Source organism: Nomascus leucogenys, chromosome 5, assembly GCF_006542625.1.
Source record: "Nomascus leucogenys isolate Asia chromosome 5, Asia_NLE_v1, whole genome shotgun sequence".
Taxonomy (NCBI): Eukaryota; Metazoa; Chordata; class Mammalia; order Primates; family Hylobatidae; genus Nomascus; species Nomascus leucogenys.
This window is the reverse complement of record NC_044385.1, coordinates 102,652,845-102,675,722: the sequence shown is the minus strand read 5'-3', so window position 1 is coordinate 102,675,722 and position 22,878 is coordinate 102,652,845. Positions and strand designations below refer to the sequence as shown.

General features: G+C 41.8%; 1 protein-coding gene and 2 pseudogenes across 1 annotated transcript; 1 reads left to right on the top strand and 2 right to left on the bottom strand.

The window, feature by feature from the left end:
* Positions 1-1,545: 1,545 nt before the first annotated feature.
* CLN5 (CLN5 intracellular trafficking protein) lies at positions 1,546-13,704 on the bottom strand. The gene is made up of 4 exons (XM_003257349.3): positions 11,880-13,704; positions 8,876-9,041; positions 7,992-8,217; positions 1,546-3,608 (listed from the first exon to the last, which is right to left on the bottom strand). The coding sequence occupies exons 1-4, from the start codon at positions 12,302-12,304 to the stop codon at positions 3,097-3,099; spliced, it is 1,329 nt and encodes a 442-aa protein (XP_003257397.1). The 5' UTR covers positions 12,305-13,704; the 3' UTR covers positions 1,546-3,096.
* Positions 13,705-15,133: 1,429 nt separating this feature from the next.
* LOC100580668 lies at positions 15,134-18,917 on the bottom strand (annotated as a pseudogene).
* Positions 17,006-22,624, top strand: LOC100581208 (annotated as a pseudogene).
* The last annotated feature ends 254 nt before the right edge of the window (positions 22,625-22,878 follow it).

The window sequence follows — 22,878 nt, the reverse complement described above, 5'->3', positions numbered from 1 at the left end:
GTTTCACCATGTTGGCCAGGCTGGTCTCGAACTCCTGACCTCAAGTGATCCGTCCACCTTGGCCTCCCAAAGTGTTAGGATTACAGGCATGAGCCACTGCACCCAGCCTACATCTATAATAGCAAAATAGAAACTGCATTTAAGTTATACTTGTTATAATTAAAGTAAATCACATTAAGTCATTGCTCAAAGGGCAGCAAAACTTAATTGGCAGATTTCTGTGTGGCTATGTTTTGGTTTCTCAACTACTATTTTGAAAGCATGTTCTTGAATCATCTTCACCTGAAAGCTCTACATCTTGTAAGTAGAGTTGACAGGTTTAATTCTTAAGAAATACTTCTGTAAATGTTAATGCTGTCTGTGCTGTAGTTACCTGAATCTATGGTGCTTTCTGTCTTCATTTAATTAAGATTCTTAGGAACAATGAAAAATCTTGCTTTTTTTTTTGAGATGGAGTCTCACTCTGTCACCCAGGCTGGAATGCAGTGGCGCCATCTCAGCTCACTGCAACCTCCGCCTCCTGGGTTCAGGTGATTCTCCTGCCTTAGCCTCACGTGTAGCTGGGATTACAGGCACGGGCCACCACACCCAGCTTTTTTTTTTTTTTTTTGTAATTTTAGGAGAAACGGGGTTTCACCACATTGGCCAGGCTGGTCTTGAACTCCCGACCTTCAGTGATCCTCCCACCTCAGTTTCCCAAAGTGATGGGATTACAGGCGTAAGCCACTGCACCTACCCAAAAATCTTGAATGCTTCTTTCACATAACTATTAGAATCTTGGCCGGGCGCGGTGGCTCAAGCCTGTAATCCCAGCACTTTGGGAGGCCGAGGCGGGCGGATCACGAGGTCAGGAGATCGAGACCATCCTGGCTAACACAGTGAAACCCCGTCTCTACTAAAAATACAAAAAATTAGCCGGGTGTGTTGGCGGGCGCCTGTAGTCCCAGCTACTCGGGAGGCTGAGGCAGGAGAATGGCGTGAACCCGGGAGGCGGAGCTTGCAGTGAGCCGAGATCGCGCCACTGCACTCCAGCCTGGGGCACAGAGCAAGACTCCGTCTCAAAAAAAAAAAAAAAAAAAACTATTAGAATCTTGTTTAAAAGTTCCAGGTACAGATGTCCTCATTTGTTTTTCCTGCATAACCAAGTTCTTTGATTTGCAGTTGACCAAAACTTGGTACAAGAATCTTTGTCTCTTCAACGCAGTTCTGGAAATCCAAAATCCTGTAGTTTTTCCAGAGGAGCTTCCTAAGAGTTAGGTAGAAGTTGGTGTTGCCTGAGTTTAGCCACTAGATGGTGATAATGCACAGATCCAAGTTTTCTTGTAACATTGTGAAGACAAGCAGGTTAAAGAGGCAGTATTAATTTGGAATGTTTAGGCATAATTATCAGGGGTAGACAGGCTAACTGGGAGGCTTGAAAGAAAGTTCTCCCTCTGTATTTGAGGAAGATATCTGGTGAATGGGTTATTTTCAGATTTGTGGGACTACAGTTAAAAAAAAAAAAACAGATGAATTCCTAGACAAAATAAGACCAAAGACATAAAATACAAGCTCCAATTTTTTTAATTAGACCCAACAGAAACAAAAACACTCCAACAAATTGCTTTAAAAGTTTATAAAAGCTTCCTGTCAGTATCTGTACTTATTTCCTCACAGACAGTAACATCTGTGGCAGGCACTGGTCTGAGGACCACACTTTGGTGCTAAACAGCCTGTACTATAGTGCATCCAATTCAGTCAGCAGAACCTGGGTTCAAGAGCTGACTTCATTACTACTAGCTAGATAGCCAGAGAAAGATCACTTAGCCTTTCTAAGGTCCAATTTACTCATGTGGATCAGGTTAATTATATCTATGATTAAGCTTTCTATGAGAGCTCAATAATAATGTACTAACCTCTCAGGAAGTACTTGAATGTTAGTTGAAACTGAATCACATAATTGGTACATTTACATATTAAATGTGAATTGTTTTATCTGATATCTACTCCATCTTCTTACTGACTGGTGTTTTCTCCTTGAATAGAAACGTATTCAGTTGGTCATCAAATCCTTAAAGGACCTTAAACCTTGTCTGGCTCTAATTAAAGCACAGCTACTTGGTGATCTTAACAGAAACCTGTCCTCTCTCGGAGAAATGCAACCTCTTCCACTGCGCTGAAAGCTTTGTGGCAAGAGGGAGAACTACAGGAAACAGCGAAGAAGTCAGAAGGTGCTTATTTACCCAAACGTGTCTGCAGCCATGTACCTGCATACCCCGGTTGGAAGAACCGCTGAAGCACTACGCTATCAGCTTAAAGTCTAGGTGACTACAAAACCCGGGAAAGTTTGGCACGTAAACTACATTAGGCAAGATCAAGGATGACATTTGTTCTTTTATTAATCATTATCACTGCCATTCAGTGTGACCTGCCAAACATACACAACTTATATCTTTACAGCAATCCTAAATCCTAAGATTTAGTGATGTTAGGTTGCTTAAAGAACACAAGCCAGTTACTAGCTAGTTCCAAAATTTCAGCCAGAAATATGTAACACTGGATTTGCCACATCTAGAAGCACAATCACTCCAGTTTTGGTGTCTAAACGAATGTCTAAAGTTAGGTGAATCGAATGTAATCAGACTATACTAAACTTGGTTCCAAAAGTTATAAAAGTTGTAAAGTCAGTCTAAACTAAAGCACTTAAGTGAAAGTGTTAACTGCCATACCAGAAAGAGCTCCTACCATGAAAATGTCACTGAAGGTATTTTTTATTTTTGAAAGTATTTTTAAAATCTCGGCACACCATATCTATCTGTAGGACCTTGGGTCCAAAGGTCCTACATAACTGATATGAACCATAATTCTCCATATTAACAAAGGCTCGGAAATTGAAACCAAGATCACCTAACTCGCTCACTTTGGCCAATATAGTACGAATTTCAGCTTCTTTACAAGAGAAAAGTCCTGAGATGTTAATATGCAGCAATTCTGCTGATGTGCATTTTAACGTTCTGCACCAAGGAAGAAAGGCTAAGGAATTCACAAAAGTAAAATCACCCCCTGAAAAACAGATGCTGGTGATTGAAGAAAAAAGAGCAGTAGAATTAAGGTGTTTTATAAACCAGAGGGTGTTTTGTTTCTGTTAGGTAAAGGGATTTCTTCATATGTTATTTTAATAAAAGGGAATTTCATAGGTAAAAACCAATATTCAAAATTATAAAACAAATAGAACTGTCTGTGCACAATCACTGCATCAAAAATTTGCAAGAGACTCAACAGAAATTCTTTAGTTGACAAATGTGGTTTGAAGGGGTAATAAAATCTTTTTATGGCTAAACCAAGAGTCTTGTTTCCTGTTGGCCCAAAAACAGATGTTTCATTTCCCAGATAAGTAGGTTCTCCACTGTAAAGAAATATTCTTGTATAGTTGGTTTCTATGTTCTTGAACTCTGCTCCAAATTCAGCCAACTTGTTAAAGGTCCTTAACACAAATTTGGAACAATCATAGGAATCAAACCATGTCTCTGCCCCCTTTTCTGGGCTGGCTTTTACATTCCATGTCTCGTAATAAATTCCTGTTTCATTGTCCTGTTTCACCCACTTTGCCATTTGGTTGAACATGTTTCCTAGTTTAAAAAAACAAAACAAAGTCACCTAGTGAACAAAGCTAATCATGTTAATTTTTTTTTTTTTTTTTTTTAAGACAGGTCTCCCTCTGTTGCCGAGGCTAGAATGCGGTGGTACCATCACAGCTCACTGCAGCCTTGATCTCCTGGGCTTAAGTGATCCTCCCACCTCAGCCTCCTGAGTAGCTGGGACTACAGGCGCTGGCCACCAAACCCAACTAATTTTTTAATTTTTTTTTTTATTTGCGACCAGCCTGGGCAACATAGGGTCTTGCTGTATTGGCCAGGCTGGTCTCAAACTCCCAGCCTCAAGCGATCCTCCTGCTTCAGCCTTCTAAAGCACTGGGATTATAGGTGACTCCCAGCCTCAAGCGATCCTCCTGCTTCAGCCTTCTAAAGCACTGGGATTATAGGTGTCAGTTACCACGCCTGGCCTAATCATATTAATTTTAAGTAAAATGTTCTAACTTGATTAACGACTGTGGATGCATGTTAGTAAACAATGGTTTTGAATTTCCACACCTGCATTTCACAACAGGAATCCAAGCTCAGCCAATTTTATTCCATTCTTCAAGGCATAAGATATTTCTGAATTATAAACATTAGATATAATAGGTGTATAAGAAGAAGTCGTCTTACATACTAATTCTGTAATCATTTAAACTATAGTCAAAGTGAAATTATACAAATGCAGAAGCTCTCTTTCTCTACCCAACTCACCAAATCTTGGATTCAGAGGCAAAAGAGAAAAGGAAAGCACAAAAAGAATTGTGAAAGAGGAAAAGCAGAACGGGCAAAGACTGTAAGAAAAATGGAGGTGTGGGAAATGTGAGCTTCTCTGTTGCAAAGCATGCTACGCATAAAGTATGAATGGCTGCCTGAGGAGCCGCTGCTCTAGAAGGCTGGCTATTGCTATTATGAGGACAAGCACCATACCCCATCCACCTTGCATGTTTGGTACTTGGAGTTGTTGGGATGCTGTACTTGGAGTTGTTGGGATGCTCCCTGTACTTGGAGTTGTTGGGATGCTGCTGATGACCTCTCCACCTGCCATGTAAGTTCTTCCAACAAATCAACTAAACTGGAAATGTTTTAGGCCAAGTTCATACTCCAGGATGGCTAACCCTCTCTCCTACCAGCTTGTACCAGACCAGAAGAATCTCTCCAAATATTCAGAAAACACTACTCTGCATGGTTACAACTCTCATCTTGGGCATTTATAATGCCGAATAGAGCTGGGCCCCAAACACTGCATTCTGTCACTGTGTGCAAACCTTTCTTTGGTTACTCCAACTTGAGTCCATAAAATAAATACTTCATGTACTGTCAAATGAATAGAGTAACTGCCTTTATCAATTTTATGGAATTAAAATTGTAGAACAGAATAAAGCCTGTTATATTAGAACTGGGGATACTGTTCTTAGCATTCTTCAACTTTCAAATGCCACCACTATCCTTATGAGACAAGAATGCTTCAATTTTGTCAATCACAGGATTATTCACAAGGCAAATAGATGACTTAAAAGATTTAAGTACTGGCATATTTTGAACTATTTTACAAAAAATAGTGATCAGTTGTTCATATGATCATTGACTTTATGTCAGAAGAAAGGATTTTCAGATAACGATGTAAGTGGAAATGGGGAATGGTGTGAACTGGCCTGGAATGAAAGAAAGAACCACTAATGATGGACTTTCATATTATTGGGATGGTTTAAGGCACATTGATTAGAAAGTAGCAGGAGGGATTAGAAAACAACACGGTGCATTCAGCTAAAAGATCCTTGTTACATTTAAAAGACCTCAGTTTTATTCCTGATTCTGCTACATCCAGCTCTTTGACCTTGAGGCAGGTAAGTCATGCTACCTGGCTGAGCCTCAATTCCTTATTGTAGAGGATGAGTATCTTATCCTCTCCATTGAACCGTGAGTTAACACACCTCCAAATCATTTGTAAACAGCTATACAAATAGGAAGCATGATTACTTCCTCAAGTCCTGGGGTTCACTGAATAATTATTACCACAACAGTGCTTTCATTTCAGATGTTTCTACTGTTCTGGGGAACAGCAACTTATAATGTAATGCTCTATAAATCATATGGACAAGCTCCTTCTCAAATGCTATGGTAGTATTGTCTCTATTTTACACATAAGGCAATGGGCCGTTAAGGTATAAAATGTGACCCAAGTCACATAAGGAGTTACCGATGAAAGGGTTGCTGAACTGTTTTCATTACTAACCAATAATGCAGCATTTGCAACACAATTCCAACTTTCAGCAACTTTCCAATACATCCAAAAGAAGAAAAAAATCTCAAAGATAAAATATTTAAACTGCTCAAGAGGGTCTCAAATATAAGATCATATACATTTTGGGAGGCAATGTATCAAAGTAGTTAGGAAAATGGGCAATGGGGGCGTAACTGCCAGGGCTGGAGTCCCACTTACTAAGCTGTGTAACTTTAACTGCTCTGTGCCTCAGTTTCTCCATCTGTAAAATGGGCAAAATAATAGTAACTACCTCCAGAAGTTGTGATGATGATGTGATATATGTACAGTACTCAGAACAGTGCCAGAACCAGTCTATACTAGTAGCTATTATTTTTCAACATAAAAATATCATCACTAAAATTTTTTTCAGATATAGTTAACATATCCTTTAATCAGGCACTTTATGGATTTCTCTTACTATTTCGTTTAGAAAGTCCAATTTAATTGTACAAAATGTTTTATCATTTTATTCATTTTTATGATAGGAAAAGAGCATTTTTAGGGAAACATTCAAAGATCAGAGATAAGCTACTCATCACCTACAGGTGAAGTTCTGCATGAGTAATAGTTTGGGTCAGAGTTTAGTGGTTCCACCAAAAGCAAATGCAACAAAAACAAAGATAAATAGATGAGACTTAATTAAACTAAAAAGCTTCTGCACAGCAAAAGGAACAATCAGCAGAGTAAACACACAACCCACAGAGTGGGAGAAAATCTTTGCAATCTATACATCTGACAAAGGACTAATATCCAGAATCTACAAGGAACTCAAGTCAGCAAGAAAAAAACAATCCCATCAAAAACTGGGTTAACGGCCGAGAGTGGTGGCTCACACCTTTAATCCCAACACTTTGGGAGGCCGAGGTGGGCAGATGACCTGAGGTCAGGAGTTTGAGACCAGCCTGGCCAACATGGCAAAACCCCATCTCTACTAAAAATACAAAAATTAGCTTGGCATGGTGGCGGGCGCCTGTAATCCCAGCTACTTGGGAGGCTGAGGCTGGAGAATTGCTTGAACCCAGGAGGTGGAGGTTGCAGCAAGCCGAGATCGTGTCATTGCACTCCAGCCTGAGCGACAAGAATAAAACTCCACCTCAAAAAAAAAAGCAGGGTGGGGGTGGCTAAGGACACAAATAGACAATTCTCAAAAGAAGATACACAAATGGCCAAGAAACATGAAAATGCTCAGGGAAATGCAATGATCAGGGAAATGCAAATCAAAACCACAATGTAATACCACCTCACTCCTGCAAGAATGGCCATAATCAAAAAATAATAATAGATATTGGCGGGATGTGGGGGAAAGGGAACACTTCTACACTGCTGGTGGGAATGTAAATTAGTACAACCACTATGGAAAACAGTGTGGAGATTCCTTAAAGAACTGAAAGTAGAACTACCATTTGATCCAGCAATCCCACTACTGGGTATCTACCCAAAGGAAAAGAACTCATTATACGAAAAAGATACTTGCCCATGCATGTTTATAGCAGCACAATTTTCAATTGCAAAAATATGGAACCAGCCCAAACGCCCATCAATCAATGAGTGGATAAAGAAAATGTGGTGTATATATACCAAGGAATACTACTCAGCCATAAAAAGGAATGAAATAATGGCATTTGCAGCAACTTGGAATAATGGTCTCCAATTCCATCCAAGTGAAGTAACTCTTCAGGAATGGAAAACCAAACATTGTATATTCTCACTTATAAGTGGGAGCTAAGCTATGAGGATGCAAAGGCATAAGAATGATGAACTTTGAGAAGTCGGGGAAAAGGGTGGGAGAGGGGTGAGGGATAAAAGACTACACATTGGGTACAGTGTACACTGCTTGGGTGATGGGTGCGCAAAAATCTCAGAAATCACCACTAAAGAACTTATTCATGTAGCCTAACATAACCAGTTCCCCACAAACCTATTCAAATAAAATAAATAAAAAATACAAATAAGAGATGAAAAAAATTCCCAAAGTTTAATGGTTCCAAAAGTACATTTTACAAATGACCTCTAAGTAAAACATTACTGAAATGTTTCAATGGAAGTATAACAATTTCTTTCATTTGGTTTTTGATGCAATGATCAAATATTGCTATATTTTCAAAACTTACCTGATATAGTTGCTACTTGAACTAATGTCCCATTTTCCTTCCAGTGAACATCATCAATTCCCTCAAAAAAGCAGGCAGCACCTTGATTACACCAGAAAGGGGCTTCCATTTCAGGTCGGAGATGGGGAAATGTACAGTTGCCAAGTTGGAAAAGTTCATACCATTCCATTGTGTAGTTCTTGCCAGTTAATGTACTCCTGAATCCAATGGCATCATGCATAATTTTCTGTGTAAAGACAGTACATGTATAAAAGCAACTGTGACATAACCATGGGTCCAGGTAACCTGATAGGAGAACATGTGGCACATCACAAATGCATATCAAGTAGAACAACTGTTCAGCTGTTCTTCCATGCTGCTATTGTCATATCCACTCTGTGGCGCCAAACTCCAGGCCCTCATCCACCCTGGCTTTGGCCACTACAGCTCATCTCAAATAGGAGGCATGCATGTTATGTGGACAAGCTCGTAATTTCCTTAGAGCTTAGAATAAGTGTGAGGAGCCCCCATGGCAGTCTCTGGAAGGAGCTCTACAGACCTCACATGGTGATGGGTTAACCTGGAAAAGTGACTACAATAGGGTATGGAAATCAAGAGGTGTTTCCTGCCTGCCCTGCCCCTTCTGGGCCTCTTCTCACCTTCCAGGAGCTAGGTACAGGAGCTGGTTTCACATTCATAATATTACAATGGATAATGGTGATTACATTTGTTGTCAAGATTACAAAATCTGATAGTAACTATTTTTGACTACTCATTTTAAATGTACTAAGAGAAACAGCAACATGATCTAAAGTCAGCCATCTAACTAGTGATTACTCCCTAAAAATCAATTTAATAACCAAATCATTGAATTAACCAGTTATAAGACCAAGATGCATCCTTACCAAGTGTCCCAGGAGGTCTCCATATTTAAATTCCCATACTGGGGCTTGTAATCGAAAAACTTCAATGTCATCATCACCCTCCATAACTGGGATAGGTGAGCCAGTTGGACAGAAAGTATACTTAGCTTGACAATAAGGATCAGGTTTTGGACGGAAGTCAAAGCGTCTAATAAAGAAAAAGAAACCATCCACTTAGATTGTAAAAGGAATCTGATTCTTCTCACATCTTTTAGAATCCAGTAACATTTTTAGGGAACCATTCAAAGGTCGGAGCATAGTTAATAAATATAAACACACATTTTGTTATCTTGTGAACAAACTTCCAATACTGTTTTTAATAGCAAATGATAAACTAAAAGCATTCTGATAAATACAGGCTTCCCTGTTCCCTGATCCCACTGTGAAAATTTTGAAGACAGGAATCTTGTCTTAAAATTTTTATAGCTCCAGATCATAGTAGACATTTGCAAACGTTTACAGAATAAATGAACATTTTTCCAATGTGTTCAATTTTACAAACAATCCATACATTAAGATTATTCAGATAATTATGAGTAATAGAATATATATTATATTTACTTACGAATTAACATTCATTCAACCAATATTTATTGAGGCTCTACCAGGTATATAGGGAACTATGGTAAGGAGGGAAACAAAAATTAAAACACTGTTCCCTTTCTCACGGAACTGTGGGTGGGAGCTGGAAAGACATTGAACAAGTAATGAGTGTGGTATGTGCTAGACTAAAGGAATGAGTCCTATGGGCACACAGGAAGGACAAATCATTGTTGACCAGGTATGGGATGAATGGGGTGGGGAGGGCAAAGAAAGAGATGAAGGCTGGGCCTAGGTTTTTAATGTACTTGGCTAGAAGGTTAAGACAGAAAGGCAGAGGAAATGTTAAGTATTATAAGACAAGCCTGGCACATTTGGTCTCCAGTAGGTACTGAAGACTGGATTTCAGGCTTCGACGCAGGAGTGGAGACAGAAGAGATTGGCAGGGGCTGTCATTTTGTCACTAGGAGAATGTGCATGGAATTCCCTGCCTTACAATTGGGGAGCGCTAAGCTTAAAGGATGTTAAGTAGCAGATCTGATAAGACTGAATTTGCTATAAAGTAAAACTTATTTCATGAATTAAAAGAGGGTAGGGAGAGAGGCCAAATAAAACATGAGACATCAGTTAGAAGGTGACCTCAACAATGCAGGCAAGAAAAGACCAGAGAAGGCCACAGCAATAGGACTCGAGGGGCACTGCAGTTGAATTCAGCTCAACAGACACACTGGTCACCTATAATCTGGCACTGGGAAAGAACGAAGTGGTGGCGACAACAGCTTCTATCTAAGAATCCTAGATCCCCAAGGTTGTACCCGGATCTAACAAATCTTAACAAATCAACAAAAATTTCTATTTTAACTTAAGAAGTTAAAATCTTTATGCTAACCAAAACTATTAACAACGCTCCCAAAAGTTTCTGCCACTTGGGTACAGTGTTTTATAAGCACTTACTTGGTTTAAACAAATGCATAATCACATAGAGATTTCACTGTCCCACAGCAAAATCTATTTTAGTTCAAGGGTAATTTAAGTGTGAACTTAATAAACTTAAATATTATATTCAATTGAGGGGATTAGATGGGGGCATGTACTTAATATCTGAGACTTAAAAAAAAATCCACTAAAAAGCCATAGTCAACAGCTTGCCCTAATGTTAAATCAAATCGTTTGGATTTACAATTCTTGTTCTATTGAGTAATTTTGAGTACTTACAAACATTTTATTATTAACATTTTCCAGAAAACTAGCTTCAACTACAAACTTCTCTTTCCACGTAGTATATCACACAAAACAAAAAAGTGTTGTAAACCTTTCAGTGAGCAGAATACACTATCTAGGTTTGACAACAGCTGGCATTTTACTAGATTCAATCTTTCCAGCAAACCTATGAGGTAAGTGCTACCACTATTCCTATTTTTTGACTCAGGGCATGTGGGCACAGAGATTCTGAGTAACTTTCCCAAGATCCCTGGTGATGACGGAGCCAGATTTGACCCGCAGCCGGCAGAACCTAAAACTCTCTCCTCACAAAGAGGAAATCCTGCCTTCCCACCCATACTGCCATGCAAAATAGCTGTTTTTTTTAGGTTTGTTGTGTGCAGTTTTAGCTGTTGATTACTTATGCTAGTAAGTTAAAATTATGTCCATTATAAATTGAATTAAAATAATGACGCTTTTGGTTTAAAGAAAAATAGCTGTTTTCAAAAACTGCTGGTCTTTCTCCTGCCTGATGTTGACACCATGTTTTCTTTCTCTGTGTTTAGCTATCTCTGACCGCCGGAGGCTGTGTCTTCTTTGTCAAAGGCTGGAATCGACCTCCCATGCGTGCGGGCTCTGTCCCCGACTTAGGATCGGCGTCCTACCTCCAGGCTGAAGACTGGACAAACACGGTGACAATGTTCCCGGTCTAACCAGGACTGCAGGAGACGGGGATTCCCGGGATGCGGGACTTTTGAGGGCAAAACTGGGAAGTCCCAATAAGGACTTCGGATCAGGTTCCGATCAGGTTCAAAACAGAGCGAGTTGGTCGCCCAGTAAATTGTACCAAATGTTCCGCAGTAATAACTAACGACAGTGCATGATATAAATAAATGCGATAGACAGTGTTTTTAAACTACTCAAGAAATCAGCTACTTGTACCCAGAAGTTCCTCCATTAAATAACATTATTCTCCTTTTCTTCTTCCACGATTCAGGACTGTCCTGAGTCTGCCGCAAGTGGCCAGAGGGGAGGAAAGGTCCGAGGGCTGCGCGTAATGAGCGGCTGCGACTCCTCATTCCTCAACTTTGCTCTCAAGTGCTCTCCGAGCGTCACCTGGCGCTGCCCCCGCACCATCTCGTGACCCGACACAAACCACCGTGCGCAGAAGTCCCCGCCCCAGCACCCAGTACCCCATCGGCAACGCCGACCCCGACCCCGACAGTGCGCGCGCCGCCGCACTCACTTGTAGGGCACCGGCCAGTGGCGCCGGGAGGGGATGCCCGAGGCCCGGGGCCAGCCCGTAACCGCCGCGAGCCAGAGCAGCGCCAGGGCCCAGCACCAGGAAGCGCGTCCCCGAGCCGCGCCCGCGCCCCGCCGCATCTCGGCGCCCTGTGCGGTGTCTACCTCCTGCGCCATCAGGCTGCACCCAGTGCTTCCGGAGCCTCTGGAGGCTTGCGACGCCGGAAGGAGGAGCATGCGCAGAGCCGCCAGCCCAGGACGCGAGGCGCCCTGCCCCTGCGCGTCAGCCCTAGAGCTTGGCAGCAAGCGCAGGTTCCGGCGCGTGACGCCTCCCCGCGCCCGGCCTGCGGCGGCTTCCACACTTTGCAGTCCAGGAAGGCGCTTTGGTCTGGCTCCCAGGAGAATTCGATCCAGACCTGGGGGCCTCATTTTTTATGAACTGACCTGTCCCTGCCCAACCGCCACCACCAAAACCAAACCAAAACCAAAAATCTGTCACCGGGGCTCCTCCCAATACCGAACTTTTATCCCATCCCACAGGGCCCACGCTAGGTGTCAACAAATGTTGAGTGAGTGAGAATGTGTATTTGGGGCTGAGGGTGCAGGGCTGGGGGTGCAGTGAGGAAGAAGGGACAGCAGTGGGGAAATGGCTCGTCCTCACTCGACCTGGGCCAGTGATAACAGTGGTTAACACTGACAATATGTGGTTCCTGCCACTCCCCAAGTGCTTAGTGGGGAAATGGCTCGTCCTCACTCGACCTGGGCCAGTGATAACAGTGGTTAACACCGACAATATGTGGTCCCTGCCACTACCCGAGTGCCGCCGAATCCACCCCCTCCCCTACCGCTCCCCCCACGGGCAGATGTTCCTTGCTTGGATCTGTCACTTCACTGGGAAGAAGTTTCTGCATCACCTTCTCTTCTTTGACTCTTCAACTACGTCAAGAAAACAATGGCATCAATTACCCGGCTTTTGAGGAGCCTCTCGTGGCATGCTTTGCTGTTAGGCACAAATACTGACTTAAGTCTATACGTAGTACATTCAAGGCCTTGCCATAGTCACTTTTTTACCAGAGAGCAGTTTTGCAGAGCCTTAGACCGGGATTTTCCAACTCCTTCACTTCACCCGCAACTCGTGTGAAGCATCATAATGTTTGTAAGGCTATGGGAATAAGCAAGGTGGCTTCGGTAGCCAGAGATAACCACCACAATCCATTGGAGGGTATGTGGCTTGTGGGGGTGTCACTGACTTCCTTGGGCCTTCCAGGTCTCTTGATTACACATGGAACTCAGTACCCTGCCCCAAACACACACTCCTTTGCCCACTTGCTGCTCCAGGTTTGGGGGTTTTGCGGAGGTTCAGGCTGGGCTGCATTTTACCATACGTTTGTCTAAGCGTTTTGATCGCTACCTAGCTCTCCTCCGTATGCTATGGCCAAATTCAAAATTACCAAGGCTAAACTGGCTTCTTCAAAGACCTGCCCAAGATAAGAGGGGGAAGCATTCTAGCCCTGAGAGCTGAAATGTAATGTCTGATTTGAAGGGCACCTGAAGGATTCCCAGTGGCCCCCACACTTGAGCCTGTCTTGAAAAAAAACATTACTTAGAGCGTTTACAAATCCTGGAACCATACACTAGAGGGCCACAGTAGAACCTCCCATTCAGTTCAGGACTTCCCAGAACTACAAAAACAAATTCAGGTTGACCTTGTTCAGTGGTGGAGGCCTCTGGTCTTGCTTCTGCCATCTGTCTCTTCACTCTGTGTGCAGGGAGCTTTCATGGTGAGAAAGCACTTCCTAGTATTGGTTTTTATTTTTTATTTTTTTGGAGACAGAGTCTCCTTCTGTCACCCAGGCTGGAGCACAGTGATGTGATCTTGGCTCACTGCAACCTCCGCCTCCCAGGTTCAAGCAATTCTCCTGCCTCAGCCTCCCTAGTGGCTGGGTACAAGTGTGTGCCACTTGTAATTTTTTTTTTTTTTTTTTTTTTTTTTTTTTTTTTTTTTTTTTTTTTTAGTAGAGACGAGGTTTCACCATGTTGGCCAGGCTGGTCTCGAACTCCTGACCTCAAGTGATCCACCCGCCTCGGCCTCCCAAAGTGCTGGGATTACAGGCGGTAGTCACCGTGCCTGGCCCTAGTATTGGTCTTAATGCGGCCTCCTGGTAGCTCCCATTCTTCTGGTCTGGTTTTGCCTTGGATGAGAACACTGATTAAACCCCATTCTTTTTGTCTATGACCCTACGCCCCAAGCTAAAGGTGCTCATAGATTATCGTTGGCCGATACTGGTTGCTTCCCCCTTGTCCATGGCTTTTAAATCTTGAGGGCCCACAGACAGAACTGAATTTCAATCTAATTGGTTTCCCTTGGGTCCTTGCCCATTCAGCCTAAGACTGCTTGGACCACATGGCATCTCCCCAGATAGAGTGATAGGATTCTGGGGAAATGCGGAGTTGAGATGAAATTTAAATAAGCAATATTTTGGTAGGCTCAAAGCAAAACAAGGCTGTATGACAATGATGGCAGTGGCTGCTCCAGACGGCCTGCTGCTGCCATCAACACACAGGCTCTAGGTCTAGACTGCAAAGTGGACGAAGGGCCTATTGCTTTGGAGACTATGAAGTTAAAATAGCGGTGGAGTTTTGTGTCTGGAAACCCCTTATCAGAAGCTTGACATCTGGGTTATAAATTGAGGCCAGTTCTCTGCGTGGAATGACTGAGGTCCTTCAAGCAAAGGTGGGATATTTTATTGTTCCTGATGTAATTTCAAACACGAAGTTGTCTCTAATCTATGATTTTAGAGAACAAAGTTTCTCACTGAATAAGAAAGCAGGAAGCTAGGCAAGGTGGCATGCACCTGAAGTTCTAGCTACTCAGGAGGCTTGAACCCAGGACTTTCAGGCTATAGTGAGCTATAATCATGCCTGTGAATAGCTACTGCATTTCAGCCTGGGTAACATAATGAGATACTGTCTCTAAAAAAAAATTTTTTTCTCGTGTAATACTTTATTTTCCATTGTATTAAATGAAAGCCAGGAAAATATCAAGTTATTTTTAAAGGCAAATCTTTACTCCTTAAATAAAAATACAAACTGTGGTATTTCTAAGATAGATCGTTACATTTTTACATAATATAAACAAAATCACTAATGCATCTATATGCTTGGTTTCCTTAAGCTACAGTGAACCACAGAATGGGTTAAAATGCATTTACTTTTTTTTTTTTACTGTCTACACACACGAACTGACATAACCAAGCCTTAATATCCGCCACCTTCTCTTCTTTGTCCAAAGTAGCCGGTTCCATAGGCCCCCCCTACCACCTCCTCACTGGAATCCCCCAGATCATCTGTAGCCTCTACTAGGCCCTCTGTAGTCTCCTCCAGAGTTGCCTCTATAGCCACCTCGGGAAACTTCTCTATAGCCTCCATCAACACCTGCGCCATATCCTGCCTGATAGGAGCTGGAGCTGCCACCATAGCCTCCTCTACCATAGCCTCCACTGCTATAGCCACTGCTATAGCCACTGCCATAGCCTTCACCACCATAACTAGAACCTCTCCTTCTATATCCACTTCCATTGTCATATCGGGCCATCTTAGGAGGACCTGGACCATCTCCATACCATGTACTGCCAATCATAAGGTTGATATCAGCAGCTGAGGGTCTAGAGTTTTGATGGATCATGTTCAGTATACTTTCATTTACAGGGTCCAACTGGCTGATGATAGCAGGCTGTTTGGTTACTTCAACAACCAGAGCCTCCATGGCTGCCTGGAGAGCAGTGATGCAGGCAGCAGCTTCATGAGATATTTGCAGTTTAATCCAGTCATCTATAAGCACAATCTGCCCATCAGATTGGACTTTCTTGGAGGCAAAGAGAAGCAACTGCAGTGGGGTGACTAGTCATGCCTTTAGCAGAGATGGCTCGAGTTCGAATCTTTTCACCAAATACAAAGAAGGGAGATAGGTACTTCATGTCTTGGCTACTAAAAGGACAATTAACAGATGATTTGTGGATAAGTGCATTACACCCTTCAGTGGTGAGAATCTTTCTCTTTTCCTTATGATAGCATACATTGGGGTACACACCAAAGGCCAGGAGGGAGACAACATCCAAATTATTATCTGGTCCAGTGTTAGTAAACACTTGTGTCACCAAACAATCTTCTGGAAACCCAGAATTAATCAGAATCTCTTTGAGCTGAACTTTGGCTTCCCAAGTCATTCTTAGCATAGCCATATTAAGTCTTTTGTGCTCACACAAACGTATCTCTGCTTCTTCTCCACCCATTCTAGTATCATCCCAGGCTTGGAATACTGATAAAAGGGCTACATGATGAGAAAATCCGTTTCCAGCAAAATTTTGATGGTTGTAGCCCAGCCGCTTTCCTTCATTGATAAAAGGCTCTGGAAAGCAGGTAGCAGCAGCAATGGTAAAGATAGCATCTCCCATGTAGAAAATACATCGCATTATCATCATTTTGCCAAAACAAGGCTCAATGTGGAGGTTAGCCAGGATTCGTCCCAATGGAGTCAACTCATCATTGGCATCTAATGCATCAAGCTCTCTAAGAGGGTGTTCTGCTTCAATCACAGCATCCAAAGGGAGAGGTTCAATTGCTTTGGCCAGAAACTGGCCAATTCCAATTAGACACAGAAGTTTTATGCTAAGAGCAACTTCATGCAATGGTGTTTGGAACATCTCTGGTGTCATGTGGGTTTCAAGTCTCTCAAAACGAGCTCGGCTGCAGAGGTGAAAGCAGAATCCAGGCTGTACTCGGCCAGCTCGCCCTTTCCGCTGCTCAAGGTTTGTTTTTGATCCCCATACTGTAGCATAGTTGGTCATATTGTTGTGAGTAGTGAAGAGTTTCACTTTCTGCTTGCAGGAGTCAATGACGTAAACAACATCATTTATGGTAATGCTTGTTTCAGCAATATTTGTGGACAAAATAACCTTGGTTACTCCAACTGGTACTGGATCAAACACTTTGCGCTGTTCCTGTTGAGGAATCTGAGAATGCAGAGGTAGAATCTGATACTGATGGCTTCCAAAATGTGGATTCATTTCCAAATGCTTCTGCATAGTATAAATCAAATTCCAGCCAGGCAAAAATACCAACACAGCTCTGGGAACATTAAGGGTTTCAATGTACTTGAGAGCTTCAACGAGTTCAGAAGAAGTTTCCTTTTCTTTCAGTTGAGATATGCTCCTCCTCGTTTCTGGACCATATTCATCACCACAGATCAAGTTGCAATTTGCATCATCATCCTCACCACCATCATCATCCTTATCCTTCTTCCTGTCTTTCGGTAGAGGAACAAAGTGGGTCGCCTGAATGCAGTCTTCCAGAAAATATTCTTGAACTAGGTAAGTCCTCCCATAATGATGAGGCAATTGAAGAAATATTCACACAACATGCTGGTATCAATAGTGGTGGACATAAGAACGATGAGAACTTCAGGGTAAGCTGAAACAACTTCACTCAGTACTACCAAAAGGAAGTCAGTATTAATGTCTCTTCCATATATTTCATCTACAATTACATGACTGATTCCTCGAGTGCCTGCTTCTAATTTTCTTAGGAGCACACCTACAGTACAAAACATTATACTGGCATGAGGACGAGGAAGTATAGACTCAAATTGAACACTGTAGCCACAGCTTTTTACAGGCTCTTCTCCTCTCTCAAATGCAACTCGCTCTGCCACAGAAACTACACTGATTCTTCTGGGCTGAGTTACTACAATGTTACACTCTGCTGTCGGTCATTCTGGATAAAGTCATCTAGAATGAACTGGGGAATCTGTGTGGTTTTACCACATCCAGCAGCCCCTCTAATAATGACAACTGAATTTTGACTGATTGCTTCCAGAATCTCACTTTCAAATTTCTTCACAGGCAGTAACTCTCTCCTGCAAGATTGCTTGCAAATCATGATCCTGTTGCAACTGGTACACCAATTAATTCTTGAGGTCCAAGCTTATTTGCTCTGGAGTAGCAAAAGCCAGAGGTCCCTCATCAATGTTGCTACCAGTCCAAGGATTCCATTTGGATTGTGGAGGTGACCAAGGAACTTGGTTTTGTCGCCGAGATGGTTCAAAATGAGCCAATTTGCCAATGCTGAGTGCAACTGGCATAGAAGGATGTTCAGGCAGGGGCATAATCTCAAGATTTAGCTCTCAAATGATGTTTTGCGGCTGATGCTCTAAATCTTGAGAGAGGTTTACTTTGTAAGGTTCCACTCTCTCTCCTTCCTTCTTTGTAAGTCCGGAGTAATCTTCAACCACTCCAAGATGGCAGAGTTGTCTGACAAGTGACAGGGCACAGGACTGTGCTGCCAATCTTTTATTTGATCCATGTTCTCGTGCAAAAATCCTTCTGCCCAGCTGCTTGATATAAATGGTTATTTCTGCAGTAAAGCTCCTGTTGTGATCAGGACCCACTTGGGTGTACTTATATTCTCCTTGGATTTTTTCTTTCTGAAAATATTGGTTTAGATGAGCTTTAGCATTTTCCAAGGTCCAGTTTCCATGAAGCCCAGCATTTAAATCCACTTCTTCTGACTTTAGAGTCGCTTGCACTTCTTGTTCTTCCTTTCTTGAGTAGTAATCCTTCAAGTTGGCTCCTCGGTCCCAGGAACACCATAGCCAGAGGCCCCTACCTCAGAATGATTTTCAGCTTTGAGAGCCAGATGTGGCGGAAGAGGGCCTCCCATAGTTGTTGGTAAACCTCCTTCAGCATTTGCTGTAGTGTCAGGAGTATCAGTAAGTGGGGGTAGAGATGCAACCCCAAAAAGCTGGAACTTCTTCACTCTTTATTTCATTTATTCGAACCAAATAGTTAACAAAGTCTCTGGCAGCATTGCTCTGTGCATCTTTTTTATTGGTGGAATTTCCTATGCCAGTGTAATTATACCCTTCCACCTGAACCTCATACATGAATTTCTGCCTACTTTTGTTCCCCAATGCTCTAATTTCATAGGATGGAGTCATCTTCCTTTTGCCTCACCAGGCATACAGAAAATTTTTAACATCACCCATGATTGAAGTGTCTTCTTCAGATCAGCCTATGCTTCCTGGTTCCCAGCTCTTAGGACCGTGTGGCTCTGGCCTTCCACGAAGACAACAGAGACACGCACAACAACTTGCATAAAGGAATTGGCAAAAAAAAAAAAAAAAAATTTTAAGTAGAAAAGAAAGGAGGTTGTTATGACACTTCATGATTTACTGTGGTTTGAGAGAAATACTGTTTTCTGGTAATTTTGAGGCTGGTTTTATCAGTCCAGGCTAATGAATACAAGGGCAGATTAAAGTCCAAGCTAATTTTTAGTTTCTCACTTACAATCTCATTTTTTATTTTAGGCATTAAAAACATTATTCTGGGAAGGGGCTTCACCAGTTTGACTAAGAGCCCCAGCCCTAGACACACTAATTTCCTACTCCTTTTTTTCTTTTTGAGACAGGGTCTCACTTTGCCACTCAGGCTGGAGTGCAGTAGTGCAATCACAGTCACTGCAGCCACAGCCTCCTAGCTCAAGTGATCCTCCCATCTCAGCCCCTATAGTAACTGGACTATAGGAATGTACCACCATGCCCAGATAATTTTAAATTTTTTTGTAGTGATAAGGAGTCTCACTATGTTCCCAGGCTGGTCTCGAATTCCTGGGCTCAAGTGATCCTCCTGCTTTGGCCTTCCAAAGTGCTGAAATTAAAGGCATGAGCCACTGAGCCTGGCCCTGACACAAATTTTCATTTAAGAGGTTAAGAAAATCTTGAAGGTAACCAAAAATTAATGAACCCCCAAAGTGTTTCTGAAACTTGGGTATACTTACCTGTTGTTTACATGATAAACTGGGCTAAACAAGTACATCAACTATATGTACGTCCTACTTTCAGAGTTTCGACAATTTCACTTGCCTAAAGCCTAATTTATTTTAGTTCAAAGATAATTTTATTTTCGTTTTTATTTTGAGACAGGGTCTCGCTCTGTTGTCCAGGTTAGAGTGCAGTGGCATGATCATGGCTCACTGCAGCCTTGACCTCTCAGGCTCAAGCGATCCTCCCACCTCACTTCCTGAGTAGCTGGGACTACAGTCCTGTGCTACCATGCCTGGCTAAATAAAATGTTTTTGGTAGAGTCAGAGTCTCACTTTGTTGCCCATGCTGGTCTCAAGCTCCTGGGCTCAAGTAATCCTCTTGCCTCAGCCTCCCAAAGTGTTGGAATTATAGTCGTGAGCCACTGTGCCCGACGCAAAGATAATTTTAAAAGCATAATTTAAGTGTGAATTTAATAAATTTAAAATTTATAATATTCACTGAAGGCAGAGATTAGAGTGAGATATCTACTTAATAGGTGATACTTAAAAACAAACTGTGGAGCCGTAATGAACAGCTCACCCTAATCCTAAATCAAGTGATTTGGATTTATAATCTTTTGCTTATTACATTACATTTTTTAGACAACTCTTTAATCTTGTACTTGTTTATTGAATATATTTTTTAGTTCTGTTATGATCGGTTTATCAATAGCCTCAAGAAAATTGGCTTCAGAACAAAAACTCTTTTCTTTGTGTTGTTAAATAAAATGTATGAGAGGCCATGGTTTTGGACTGAGCCCCTGCATTAGGTTGTAACAGATTGAACAATAATGGGGTTGCTTGTGCCAAGTAATCAAACTGTAATCAAACTGAAACATAAACGGGAAAATTCCCAAAATAGACTGGCTTTTCGTAAAAACAAGAGATTCCCAGCAAGCAATCAGAAAGGGCCCAGTCAGCCTAAGTCAGCATGATAAGGAAGTCCTCTCTGCTTCAACCCTTTATAAGTAAAGTAACCTGAAGTAAACTGATGTTAACCAATTCACTTTTTGTATTCCTGTTTCCCTATTTCTGTTCAAGCTACCTTAGGAAAACCAGCTGGTCTGCCAGGCTCATTGAAGCTCCCTCTATTTTGATTAGCAACTGCCTGTTTTACGAGTCACTAATAAAAGCCAATTAGACATTTTAATAAATTTTGTTGATTTTTTTTTCTTTTTTTGAGACAGAGTCTTGCTCTGTAGGCCAGGCTGGAGTGCAGTGATGCAATTTTGGCTCACTGCAACCTCTGCCTCCCTGCCTCAGCTTCCCGAGTAGCTGGGATTACAGGCATGTGCCACCAGGCCCACATAATTTTTATAGTTTTAGTAGAGATGGGATTTTGCCACATTAGCCAGGCTGGTCTGAAACGCCTGGCCTCAGGTGATCTGCCTGCCTCTACCTCCCAAAGTGCTGGGATTACAGGCGTGAGCCACTGGGCCCAGTCAATTTTTTTTTTTTTAATCAACGTATATCAAGGAAACTAAAGGGGTGCAAATCATTCACTGAACAGAAATACACTAGTATCAAGGTTTTGACACAGATGACATTTACTATTTTTAATCTTTCCAACAACCCTATGAAAAAGGTGCTACTTCCTACTTTCGGCCTGAGGAAATGTTGGTACAGATATTTTGAGTAACTTCTTGGGATCACGTAAGGCAATGAGGGTGGAGTCAGATTTGATTTTGAGCACTCAGACCTACACTAAGTTATTCTGCTTTTCAAATTCACTCCTTGTCCTCCTTTTCCTCCTCATCTGCAGTGATGACGGATGCATGTGTGTTTTCCACAAGCAGTTGCTTTTTGCCCTGTCTGGTGTCGACACCACGTTTACGTCCTCTTTCTAAATCTGGGCATCATTGACAGTAAATATCCTACTGGGTCAAGGGCTAGAATTACCCTCAGGGATTTACAGTACTCCATCTGTCACTTATGAGCAGCAATCTACCTCCAGGTTAAGAAAGGTAGGTTTCTTCTTGAAAGTAAATGCAGGGTGTATTCAGCACCCAGGACATAAAGGCTTAGTGAATTTTTATCGGAGGAATATGGGACTAATAATTTAAAGATCCAGCAGGGAAAGTAATGTTTGCGGGATATTGCAGATTTCATCTTTTAATAATAAAGGAATAGTTCCTCTTTTCCCGCTGGAACCATGGAGAGTGTCAAAGAAGAAAAAGGTTCCTGCTGTACCAGAAACCCTTAAGAAAAAGCGAAGAAATTTCACAGAGCTGAAGATCAAATACCTGAGAAAGAAGTTTGCCCAAAAGATGCTTCGAAAGGCAGGGAGGAATCTTATATGTGAAAAAGTGAAGCACTATCACAAAGAATATAGGCAGATATACGGAACTGAAATTTGAATGGCAAGGATGGCAAGAAAAGCTGGCAATTTCTATGTACCTGCAGAACCCAAACTGGCATTTGTCATCAGGATCAGAGGTATAAGTGGTGTGAGCCCAAAGGTCCGAAAGGTGTTGCAGCTTCTTCGCCTTCGTCAAATCTTCAGTGGAACCTTTGTGAAGCTTAACAAGGTTTCAATTAACATGCTGAGGATTGTAGAACATATATTGCAGGGAGTACACGAATCTGAAGTCAGTAAATAAACTAATCTACAAGCAGGGTTATGGCAAAATCAATAAGAAGCGAATTGCTTTGACAGATAACGCTTTGATTGCTCGAACTCTTGGTAGATATGGCATCATCTTCATGGAAGATCTGATTCATGAGATCTATACTGTTGGAAAATGCTTCAAAGAAGCAAATAACTTCCTGTGGTCCTTCAAATTATCTTATCCATGAGGTGGAAAGAAGAAAAAGACCACCCATTTTGTAGAAGGTGGAGATGCTGGCAACAGGGAGGACCAGATCGACAGACTTACTAGAAGAATGAACTAAGGTGTCTACCACGATTATTCTTCTAAGCTGGTCAGTTAATAAACAGTACCTGCTCTCAAAAAAACAAATAACTTTTCTTCAAATATATGGTCAATGAATGATATTGTACAGAAGAAACTCAGGGAGCATCCTACCTGAAATTTTATTAACAGTAACTTTTATTTAAAAATTATCAAATAAAATGCAAATTATATGCATTTTTCCTATTTATTTCATGTGATCATATAAGAAAACTAGGCAACACATATGGCGTT

What these genes read in the sequence shown, in the direction of transcription:
- CLN5 (XM_003257349.3), bottom strand. Translation starts at nt 12,304, where the DNA reads ATGAGGCCCCCAGGTCTGGATCGAATTCTCCTGGGAGCCAGACCAAAG. An exon ending in CACTGGCCGGTGCCCTACAA is followed by an intron (nt 9,042 to 11,879) that starts GTGAGTGCGGCG and finishes TTTCTTTATTAG; the next exon opens with ACGCTTTGACTTCCGTCCAA. An exon ending in GAGACCTCCTGGGACACTTG is followed by an intron (nt 8,218 to 8,875) that starts GTAAGGATGCAT and finishes GTCTTTACACAG; the next exon opens with AAAATTATGCATGATGCCAT.